Here is a 12,333-nt window from a genome sequence, read left to right as displayed (position 1 = left end):
ATAGTCAGCTAGGGCCCTGTAAATGAGAAAGATTTTTGAAGAAGTCTGCTTATTGCAGGAGAAAAAAAAATCAGCAACAATAGAACACCACCACAATGCTTAGCCCAAAGCCAGAAGGTACTACTGTTTGTTCTACATCACACTTATTTGACAATACTCCTATTTCATGAAGCCCTCATACGTATCTCCCTCTGTTGTTGGTCAACAGCAAAGCCCATACTCAGCATACTCAGTGCGCTAAAAAACAGAAATTCAGTAGCACAGGGAAGTGAGAATAAACAGTTGCATTTAACACACATTTGAAGGTGCTACCTACATGCATTTATGTCAAGTAAAAGAACATGACGTGAGTTATGTGTCTTTTATTGAGTTATATAAATCATATTGATTTCATTGCTCTCCCATTTTGAATAGGACACATAGTTACACGACACTGAAGAGCCAGTGCTAACTGCAATTACTTACTTTGCTTACTGGATTTTGTAGGTATTGTTAATTCTTTTGTTTCTTTCATTGAAATCTTCTTTCCAGCTATTTCATTATAGATAGCAGACAGATATTCTTCAGGGAGATCTTTACTGTCATTGATACCTCTATTCATTTTAATATATTGTTCTTTCGTCATTTTATTCTTAACCTGAAAACCAGAAAGAATCTTTTAATACGAACAAGAAACATGCTCATAGAAGTTAAAACACTTCCTAAAAGCAGCTGGACAGATAAGTTAACATGAACCTTCTGATTCAAAAGAAATTGTTAAGTACCCAACATATGCAAGATTTCTTTATCAAATCTACATCGTCGTGCATGGACATGTGGGCACTACAACATATATTCAAGTAGGAACTGCAGGTATATCAGCTATACGTTACCAAAAAATAAACTTTTTTCATACAGACCACACTATTTATTCTAAAAATAACCCCAGAATTCAATACTTTTTGCAGATTTTTTTTTTCTTTTAAAATAATAATGGCTAATTACTAAACTTTCAAATATTGTGCACTGTGGAAGCGAGCTTTTGTTTACTGAAATAAGGCTGTATCATAACTGTCTGAAATCAGGAGTAGATTTGTGCTAAAATCAATGGGTAATGTAATGTAACTTATGTAAGTAATTACATAAGTTCTACAAGACAGTAGATTACTACTTTCAGTGTCATAGCCAATTCAAGGTAGGAAAACAATACCTTACAGAAAGTGCTAACTTAAAAATCTTCATATCCATGGAACAGTGTTACTTAAAAGGTACACAAAATTTAGCTACCATATGTTTTACGTGCATACTATCATCCTTATCTCTAAATAGGAGAGATATGAAGGGTAGACTTCGGTGGATAACGAATTAGTTGGAAGTTGTAATCAGAAGGTTAACGGTCAGTGGCCCTACATCCAAGAGGATGCTGGTAAAGAGTGGTGTCCCCCAAAGGGTCTATATTAGATCTACTACACTAACATTATTAGCAATGACATAGATGATGGGATTGAGTGCATCCTCTGCAAGTCTGCTGATGACACTAAGCTGAATGGGGCACTTACACGTAAGAAGGAAGTTAAGCCACCCAGAAGGACCTCAATAAACTCAAAAGGCAGGCCCTTTGTGAACCTAATGAGGTTCAATAAAGCAAAGGGCAAGCTTTTGCACTTGGGTCAAGGCAATCCCAGATATGTGTGCAAGTTGGGAGAAAAACTCCTTGAAAGCAGTCCTGTTGAGAAGGACTTAGGGGTCCTGACTGATGAAAAACTTAACATGAGCCAGCAATGTGCACTTGTAGCCTGATAGGCCAATGGTATGCTGGGTTCCATTAGAAAAGGAATGACCAGCAGGGTGAAGGAGGTGACTGTCCCCCTCTGTTCTGCCCTTGTGAGGCCCCAGCTTGGAGCACTGCATCCAATTCTAGGGCTCCCAAACATAAGAAAGATGTGAAGTTTTTGGAGAGGATCCAGAGGAGGACCATGAAGATGATCAAAGCTGAAGCACCTCTCCTATGAACACTAGATGAAAGACCTGGACTTAGTCTGGAAAAGAGAAGGCCATGTGGAGACCTCACTGCGGCCTTCCCATGTTTAAAAGGAGTTAATAAACATGAGGGATATCAACTTTTTACACAGGTAGATGTGATAGAACAAAGGGGAATGATTTTAATCTAAAAGAAGGGAGATTTAAATTAGATGTCAGGGGAAGTTTTTTACTGAGTGAGTGGTGAGGTGCTGGAACAGGTTTCCCAGAGAGGTTGTGGATGCCCCATCCCTGGAGGTGTTTAAGTCCAGGTTAGATGGGGCCCTGTGCAATCTGATCTAGCATTTGATCTAGTGGTTGGCAATCCTGCCTACGGCAGGGAACTTAGAATTCAATGATCCTTGAGGTTCCTTCCAACCCAAGCATTTCTATGATTCTGTGATCAAACTGAACATTAAGCTTTTACAACTACATTGTCAAAAAGGCTGAAATTTAGATGTCTACAGATGATAAAAATATTTCCATAGCAACATACCTGTGGACTGTGAAGATCTGTTGTCAACATGATAATTGAGTAAGCCAAGACATATGCAGTGTCTGCACTAGCAAAAAGAGTTTGCCTGAGTTGAGAAAGAAGAAAAATAACAGCAAATTTAACATATTAGGAATCTTCACTTGTTACTCAACTTTCCAAAATTCAGGAGATAAAGCATGACTTACCCTTGGTTACATTCTAAATATCTGGCAGCAAATTTCTCCATTAGCCGATCAATTTTTTGAGCCTCTCCTGGAAGGCGAAATCCCTCGAGAAACAGACGCAGAGCTGAAACAAAATCCTTTCCTGAGAAGTCATGCTGGTCTACGTACGCATACATGACTTCTTTGTTGAATTTATCATTGTCTCCCAGGAACTCCCCAACCTGAGTCTAAAATAAGAACAGAGAAATACAAACTAGCACACTTACACTGGGGGCAAGGGAAGAGAGGTAGGCAGATTAAGAATAACAGACTCACTGCCAATACATTACACAAAAAGAAAAGCCTGAATGCAACTCAGACACACACTGCTGCTTCTCCTCTATTCTCTAAAGCAAAGCATTTTGCCTAGATATTCCAATGCTCTCTTACATGCTCTATATGCCTGCTTTTTTACTCCTCTGATTTGACTCATGTACCATGTTGTTCTATTAGACAAGGACCACATGTATAAAAGACAGCATTACCAGTAACTTCCTTTCTCTGTTCTTTATAGCTGCGGAACTTATAGGAATGAAAGGTTTACTAACATAAACTTGATACCCACTACAGTATAGACTTCAAATGCCTGAGAACCATGCCCAAACATATGTTGGTCATGTTCAAACACATCCCCCTGACGACCGTCAGTGCCACTATCAGTGCTACCTTGGATTCAGAGAAAGGTGTCTGTAAAAATAATTTGCATTAAGATAAAGGTGCCTGTATATATAAACTGAGGTTAACAATTTTTGATGGCTGATTCTAAATTCCAGTGCTGAAATTTGTCGCTGAAGCCAGAGCTGCAATCATGGGTATATGCACACCTTTCCTCAGGAAATAACTAGGTAGATGCTAAGCCAGCGGTGCTGGCTGCTGTTTAAGAAAGTCGTGTCTTCTGTGACAATACTGATGTAAGATATTCCCATCATCCTCTGCCAGATACTGCAGGACAATCCCAAGTTCAGCAACAGCTCCCTAGCAGTAAACCAAATGAAATACAATATCTAGACTAAATAACTTTCCCCTGGGAGGCAGCAAATGCACTTTTCACGTTGTCAGTGCCACATTCTTTTTCAGCTGTCTATGAAGTCCAGTTAATTCTGGCAGTCCCTTTCTGAACTCAATAAATATAGTTAACTAAAATACATGCCTAGGAACATCAGCAAGTCTTGAGTCAGCTCAAGTAGGTCCATCTTTTTATACTCCACTGAACTGTAGGATGCTTATATGACAGTGTACAACTCTCTTTCATATTGTAAGCTATATTCATAACTCCATGACTTCCCAAATTTTCAAAGACAGAAGTTTCCTTCTCCATTGCACAAGCAAATTATATGCTTTAAAACACTCGTGTGACTGGCAGTTAATATCAAAACATCAGCATAACCAAGAAGAAACATCAGGAAAACAATTTTCTTACTGAATCTAATCTCTCCTCTTGATGCAAGAACTGAGCAATATCCTCAGGGGTAATGCCAAGCATTCCTTGTTCTTGCAGGTACTGAATCCCCCTCTTTGGCTTCTTATTGAACCTGTACAATCAAGATCAGGATGGAATGAGAGTTAACTCTCACCTACGCACAAAACTATAAATGCTTTAACAAAGATTGAATAAATTTTGGATGAGAGATTAAAAATCTGTATGTAAGTATTTTCCCTTTATCAAACTACGTATCAGAAAGGAGTAAGTTATTCCTGATTATTCCCTTCATCAGACGATGAATTTTTACTCCTGTGAATGGCTGCCTCTTTCTCTTTCTTATGTAAATGCCCTTATGGCATCCAAGCCGGTTCTCACACAGAACCCACACAGAAACAGAACTATTATTTAGTCTGATTTTCAGTTTCTGCCCTTCCCTGATGTAACAAAAACAAACTGGAATTCCATGTCTATTGCACATTCCAGAACTGTATATTCGTGTATACATATGAATATGTACATAGACGTATAAACAAAATGCGTTTTGAAGGGTTATCTTCAGGAAAAGAAAAACATACACATCAGCAAATCAGCAAATTCTTGATCTGGAAAGGAATAATTATGCTTTGTTGCTCTTCGTTTTTGTCTTTGTGAACGACTCTATATATCCACGAGTTGCCTATAAGAATGGAAATGCACTAGACAAGGAACCAAGCAACAGAAAGAAACTGAAACACTGAAGGCCTAAGGCATGTTTTTTCAGAGTCTGAATACTACAGAACAGAAAACTTCTAGTTCTGCTTAAAGTGACCTCAACGAGGAGATGAGGTGACGAGTCTGAAATCACATGGAAGATTCATGTCAGAATCCATGAGCAATGATATTATCCTACAGTTCAAATTATGAAAAAATAATGAATTAGGAGGAGGCTATTTCACTTCCGCCAGTAATGTGTACAGCAAAATAGGTACTATTTAACTGATTACGTGAGCTCAATGTTCTTTACATACCAATTAAAAATCTTATTTTTAGACAAGCAGGTCTGGAGAAAAAAGAACAAACATTCAGAGTACTCATCTTCTAGCTGTGAGGAATTAGGTTAACACAAAACACTGTTGACAGGCTCCAAAGGGGACACCATTCAGCACTCTTTCACCAGAGGAAGTGCTGTTACATCCAGAGTTTTTTTCCTAACACAAGATGAGTATCTATGAGGAGAAGGAAGAAAAACCCAGGAATCTTCATAGTTCCAATAGAATCCACCCTCCCATGGGTGATAAAAGGCACTCACAAGTCAATTCCTTGTTCTATTATTTCCTTTTGTTGCTTTAGGACCTCAAACTGCTCTGGGTTGTCAGTGCCAGACATCTGTGTGCTGTAGCTGCCAATTCCTGATGAAGCAGTAGAATCCAAGGAATTCAAGCTTCCATATCTGTTAATTGTCTCCGGGTGTTTGGTTTCATTGCTGTCCTGTTCTGTAGGTTTTTCTTGCCCTACAAATTGAAAGGATTACATATGTAGGAAATACAGCGCATTCAAGTGAAAAGAAATCGAAATCAAATCAAAATACTTCTTCAATTATTTTTCAAATCCTCTCTAAAGGCTTCTAAAAGTTGTAACAGTTATCATCAATGATATATTTATTTTTCTATAAATACTCTGGTTTTGCTTTCATTGGGAAGATAAGCAAAAAATCACTAGAGTGCATCAAGGAGGATTCTTTCATCGTATCACATATTTGATATTTAAACTTAAATTACAACTATACTTTGTAGTACTTAGGGAAAAACAAGAACAACTCAGAAATCTAGTTATAGATTCTTTTATTCTTGTGGTGGAAGTTACCTTTGACAAAAGCAAATCACACTGCAAGTTTCTGAAACAGAGTGCCTAAAAATGTTTATGATCATATATGCCAACTAGCTGGTGCTCTCACTCAGTTCAGTGACAGTAGTGCTAACCACCTCTAAGCTTCCACTTCGTTACTTTAACTACCACACTAAGCTCTTAACATAGAAATTCTGATATAACCTTAATAGTTTTCATCTCAGGCCAGACTGAAACAAGAATAAAGCAAGTAGTGATTCAGTTACTTCACTATTTACAACAATGGAAATTTCATTAGCTATATATTAATAAATCACAGAATCATAACATGGCCTGGGTTGAAAAGGGCCACAAGGATCATCCAGTTTCAACCCCCTGCTACGTGCAGGGTCACCAACCACCAGACCAGGCTGCCCAGAGCCACATCCAGCCTGGCCTTGAATGCCTCCAGGGATGGGGCATCCACAACCTCCTTGTGCAACCTGTTCCAGTGCATCACCACCCTCCGTGTGAAAAACTTCCTCCTAATATCTAACCTAAACCTCCCCTGCATTAGTTTAAAACCACTCCCCCTGTCCTATCGCAATCAGCCCATGTAAACAGTCATACCCACTCCTGTTTATACTCTCCCTCCAAATACTGGAAGACCGCAATGAGGTCTCCCTGGAGCCTTGAAAAGAAAATAATCACCCTCCATCCTAGTTGCTTGAATAGTAATTTAATCAATATGAAACTAAAGGCATTTCAAATTACATTTTATGGTCTTTTTCAAAGTTAGAAATATGTGAAATAAAAGGATTTAGTAATCTCCAGAGTAACCGCATTACAGGAATTCATACAATTAAGACAGAAAATCATATAAATGACACTAATCCATGCATGAGGTTTTACCAATCTGGAAACTATAAATATCAAAATACTGTAGAAACTAAATTCCAGTGGCACCTCTTTACTAAAACGAAAAGAAAGACGCCTCATGTCTTACCAAGTGTTGTCTGAGAATTGGGATTTACATATTGATCCTTACTCCACTCCACCATGCATTTCAAGATTGATACTAAACACTCCAATCCTTTCTTCCTCAAACTTAATTCCTAGAAAAAAAATAAAAAGAAATACATTAGTGGAACAAAGATCTTCATTTTATCCTTTCAAGAAACATGAAATTTCAAAAGGTTTGGTAGTTGTTTTTTTTTTTTTATTGTTGTTGTTGTTGTTTTTACCTGAACGTTGGACATGCCTAGTTCTTGGCTACCTCTTCCTTGAGCAATCTTTGATAGGTCATTAACCAGCCTTTCAAATATATTTGCTGCATTTAAGTCACAATCATAGTTCACGTAGATGTCCACTACACTCTGGGCATCTATAAACAAAGTGACATTGTCAAACCTGGAATCAAGACTACATCATTCAACAGAAGACAACTACTGTTTTGGTTTTCAGCATAAAAATGTAAAAACTGTAACAAAGAAGATCTTAGTACCTGCACATATCCGTGTCAGCGTCTGTATAACCATCCACTTATGATCGAATGAGCTAGTAGATGTTTCCAGGATATACAGGAAAATTTCTTTGAAGAAAACCTAATATTTCAGAAAGAAGAAAGAAATCCATTACTTGCACGGTAGTGAAATTTGATGGCCAGTATTCCAGTACATTATTCCAAAAGCACACGTATAACAGAAAAGAACACTCAAGAAAAACAGGAGAAAATAGAATAAAGAAAAAAGGTAGAAAATACAGTTTTTGTTTCTTGTGTTTAAATCAGGACTTCAAATTAGTATTTACATACTTCTGGACAGCTAAAAACTTGTTTTATATTCTGATCACTCAAAATCAGAAGAACCAAGAATGCTGTGAAATACCCAAAGTCCATATAGCCTAACAGGAAATCTAAGATACTTTTAGAGTTCAGAATCATTTAAGATTTGGAAACAGACATTACCCACCACAAACTATTTTCTCTACAAGATGATGATATGTAAAGAATGGCAAATCATGTCAATTAAAAATATCAGTATCATTATAAGGGAGATATCCTGATAGAGGCGGATCACTAAACAGCAGCATCAAAAAAGTACCAGTCAGACAGCATTGAAAAATGCAACACATCCATTAACAGGAAGTTCATCTTCTAAAAACAAATATTAACTTTCCTTGGAATTACTTCAGTGCTAATGTTTTTGTTCAGAAGTGTGACTATTTAAATCCCCTCTCAACTGGGTCCTCACCACATGCATTAGTATTTTAACCTGAATAATTTCAACTGGGTATGCTTAGCAGGTACAGCAGGCTTTTTCTCACTTCTAGATTCCATGCTAGCCACCAGCTAGAGACAAGAACAAGGCTAATTTCATTTTAACTCACATACTTTGGGAAAAACAAATGAACAAAACACAACAAACAAAACAAACAAAACTGACATTAAGGTATTTCCACAAGGAAAATGCACTAAAAAAAAATTCATTTTGTTGACCTCTTTAGATCAAAACATGCACACAGCAGCACAACCTTGGTTACATTCTTAATAAGGATCCCTATGAAATATAAAAGGTTCAACACATAACAGATCAAAGACTACTGTAAGTGGAGCAAAATTTTAAGCATTTAAAAACACTCAGAATAATATGGTTTTATTAATAAGTTTATGGAATCCAAACAGAGGAAGACAATTTTAATGTATGTCCTGCTATGAGCAATTCTTAGTTTTGGGGAGGGGAAAAGGAGTGTCAAGGCAGAGATAAACATCTTAAGTGCAAAAACATTTCAAGCTACAAGAGAAATTAAGAGCACAGTCTGCATACTTTAAAGACACTTTAGATCTCTATGCTTCTTAAGTGGAATTTTTGCTCCTAATATCAGCTTTGGAAAAGCATACTGCATGATGAACAATTTCTCGAAGTTGTGCTGATTACATACCTTTAATTAGTTAAAAATAGTATTGGGCACTATGTCACTTATGGCAAATCATGCTATAGAGCTGAGTTTTTATTTCTAGCATATAAAAAAATTAAACTGGAAAAGAGCAATTTTTTTTTTCATTTGGTCAACTGAAAATAAAAAAAGGTGCTAACTTATTCACCATCATCAAAAGACAGTGATGGTTACACACAGTCAAGTGGCACTCTTTGATACCTAAGACCAGATTTGGATGAAAACCACAGAGCAAAAGGAGTAGGGAGATGGGAAAGTATGCCAGAATTAGCCATACATTACTGTAAATACAGCCAGTGACCCATTTAGAAATACAGTTACAACAGAGTTCAGAAAAGACCTAGTATTTAACTGTCAGAGGACATTGCTAGTGGAAAATTTAAGTCAAAAGACCAAGGGAGGTTGGTCTTTCAACAGAATCTGAAATTACTCTTTAAAATATGCTAAGAATATCTTGAACAGATGATGAACATTGCCTCAATCCCAAAATCTATAGATTTTACATACTGTAAATCAGAGCATATGGCTCTCCTTACAGCTCCAAGACAAAAATTGAATGTGAAGATATCTACTTGTCTACCCACATCTTTTGAATAACCTTTAGGATCAGTAGCTGCAAGAAAATTCTTTACTCACAATCAGGGAACAGATTTCTTGAAACCATACTTTATAACAGATAGATATTTAACAGTATCAAGCGCAGGAAAACTAGGTTCTTCCTCTAAAGATTTCATTAGACATCAACTCAAACAGTGACATACATGGATGAAGAAATGCGTGAATTCAAGGTCTTTATAACTAGAATATTATCTACATCTCCCAGCATCTTTTCACAAACTTGACTTCCAGACTTAAGAGACTATCTGTAAATCAAAGCATGTTTTGCACAGTAAAATTTATTAGTTTATGTAAATGTCTACTTTTAAGTGATGAAATGGCCTACTTCTTTTTCAAGACTTCATTTTATGTTCAAGTTAAAATATTATGGTAATTTTTTTAAATAGTCCTCCTCAGAAAAATTTTCCCATCAGTTCCCCACTTAACCACTCAACTTGAGACTGCCTGAAGTGCCACTCCTGATGTTACAAAGCAAATCTTACTGAATCTGTAACTATTTCAAAGTAAATGTTGACATTTTACTCAAATGTGATTTCAAAGATATTTCACCAATTGCCACTAGCTGAGAAAGAGTTTCTGTGCATGGACAGATCTGGAAAGTCTTGCACAAAAGCTGGAATTCAGAAGAAAAGAAAGAGAAGAAAGAGAAGAAAGAGAAATTTCTTTAAGCAACACCAAGTTACATATAAATATAGACAGAAGTAGACTTAGCCCACCACATCTTTTAAATTAGGAAGCCACACAACGTACCTCTATTTGCATCTTCAGATGAGTCTTAAAGTTTGAGAGAAGGGTAAGAAATATGGAAAGTGAAAGTTCAAAAACTTCTGGAACTGATGAGACTCCATTTTTTGACAGTGCAACACAAAGATACTGCTTAATAGCATTAATAAACATCTCATTGGTCCTGAAGACAGGCCCTGCATTTTGTAGAATGGACAGAAGCAACTGCAATGAAAGAATCTTTGACCGCAGCTCATGAGATCTGGAATAAATCAAAACAGTAGATCAGCCCAATACAGTTACATGAAACAAACACAAATTCAAAACAATTTGCTTCCTTCCACTACTACTGAGCCACTCTCTCTTCTGTAGTATGGCACATCTAATAACAGTGACAACAGCAGGCAATGCTATCCTTCCTTAGTCACAGCACGAAGTTCTTGTTTTTCTGCTTTAATGGCACTTTGAAGATCTCATCTAAAAGATCCATTCCATCTACAGAATCCTGACTACCAAAAGCTGACACGTGACTTCAGGAATTCTTCTTCCCTGTTTCCACCAGAATGGAAAGAAAGGTAAGGACCATAATGAAAACAGCCTTAAACTACTGCTTCTTAATGCATCTATTTCCTTTAAATATGTTATTTCACAGTATTTGTCAGTCACTAACCCCATTCCACTCCAAGTGCAGCAAAAATACATAGTTTGCCTATTTTAAGTGTGGCATTAGCAAAATTGAGCAACTACAGCGTTGTCAAGAGTTTCACAGTAGCAATGTGCTTCATACAGACATCATGCATGACATCAAGAGTACAGCTGGCACACAACCATACTGTGTTTTGCAATGAATTGCAAAAATTTAACTATAAAGAGAATTTCAAATGTAAATTAAGTATTACATATTGACTACTTCCAGAAAGTGTGAACTCATAATCCAATCCTCATTTGTGGGCCTTACTAATTCTGTGCGAAAGTGTAAGCTTGCTTAATTTTACAAAGTTTAAGGACTGAAATCAAATAAACCTTCAGGGCATTTCTTTCCCATCTTATTTTACTTAAGGGGAAAAGGAGCCAGTAAGTTGCAAAGAATGCAATCTTGATGTCAACTTGTGATTTTAAGCTAAATCTCCATGCCCAGTCAGCCAGAATTTTAAAATATTTTCATTAACATTTCTTTAGAAAGCCAATTTCTTTAGAAAGCAATTTTTATAGAGAGGAGGATATATTTATTGTCACAGATATCCTATTCTCTCCCAGTTACAGCATATTTGTAATAATATATAAAGCCATCAATGCCTCAGAACCACAGATAAATTCTAGGCGCTTCTCCAAAGTCAGAACATCTCTGAACGTCTTTGCAGATAATCCCTGTTGTTCTAAATGCCACTTCGTTCTAGATGAAGAGCCTAATCAGCTCTACACTGAACATCAAGGATTTCATTCCAATGAGATGTGCCAAGTACCTTAATATTGCTGCCCTTCTAGATTAAGTTAATCCTTAAAGCCTTTGGTAAATTGATACATTCCTACATCCAGAGTACTAACTGAAAGACTTTTGTGGCACTTCCAGGAAGACAAATTCTCACAAAGAGAGAGGAAAAACCTCATGCCCCAGTCTTCATTCCTGCATATCTTGACTTCCTGTAGTGCCTCAGAAGATAACAGTTTGAAAAATGACTAAACCTTCAAAATCATTTGTACTGCATGATAATTTTCAGGTTATTAAACTCACCACACTACTATAAGCGATTAAGCTACACTGTCTTAAATTCATCTAACTTAGACGTTAGATCTTGGAAGAGTAAAGCTGATTTTAAAGAATACTGAACGTCTGACTTTCAACAGTGCTCATTTCATAGTTTTAGCATCTTAGGAACAAAAAAGCAATCCTCTTTAAAATTGTCACAAAATGTTCCTAACAGACCAAGATAGAGGCACACAGATTCCATAAGACATGAGGAAAACCAAGGTCATTGCCAAGAGACACAGTGATACTGTCACTCAGCCATGAAGGATAACATTTTTCTGTTTGTTTTCCAACAAACAGTTTGTTAAGCCGAACTCAAAATAGGATATCTTCAGTCAAAGGGTAAGATTTTCAAAACATTTGTGTT

The 12,333-nt window shown here is 36.8% G+C and overlaps 1 protein-coding gene across 2 annotated transcripts in view; it reads right to left on the bottom strand.

Annotated features, from left to right (window-relative positions):
• ARFGEF1 (ARF guanine nucleotide exchange factor 1) overlaps positions 1 to 12,333 on the bottom strand; it is a gene marked incomplete at both ends in the record, with an annotated part of 81,938 nt that overhangs the window by 26,952 nt on the left and 42,653 nt on the right. For both annotated transcript variants that reach the window (XM_079533066.1, XM_079533067.1), the window contains 9 exons: positions 466 to 637; positions 2,495 to 2,579; positions 2,680 to 2,885; positions 4,118 to 4,229; positions 5,409 to 5,610; positions 6,930 to 7,038; positions 7,168 to 7,307; positions 7,428 to 7,527; positions 10,247 to 10,481. In XM_079533066.1, coding sequence (XP_079389192.1) covers positions 466 to 637; positions 2,495 to 2,579; positions 2,680 to 2,885; positions 4,118 to 4,229; positions 5,409 to 5,610; positions 6,930 to 7,038; positions 7,168 to 7,307; positions 7,428 to 7,527; positions 10,247 to 10,481 — 1,361 coding nt within the window. The remainder of the gene's footprint in view (positions 1 to 465; positions 638 to 2,494; positions 2,580 to 2,679; positions 2,886 to 4,117; positions 4,230 to 5,408; positions 5,611 to 6,929; positions 7,039 to 7,167; positions 7,308 to 7,427; positions 7,528 to 10,246; positions 10,482 to 12,333) is intronic.

Source organism: Tetrao urogallus, assembly GCF_951394365.1.
Source record: "Tetrao urogallus genome assembly, chromosome: 3".
Lineage (NCBI taxonomy): Eukaryota > Metazoa > Chordata > Aves > Galliformes > Phasianidae > Tetrao > Tetrao urogallus.
Note: the sequence above shows the minus strand (reverse complement) of the source record. Positions and strands in the feature narration are given on the sequence as shown.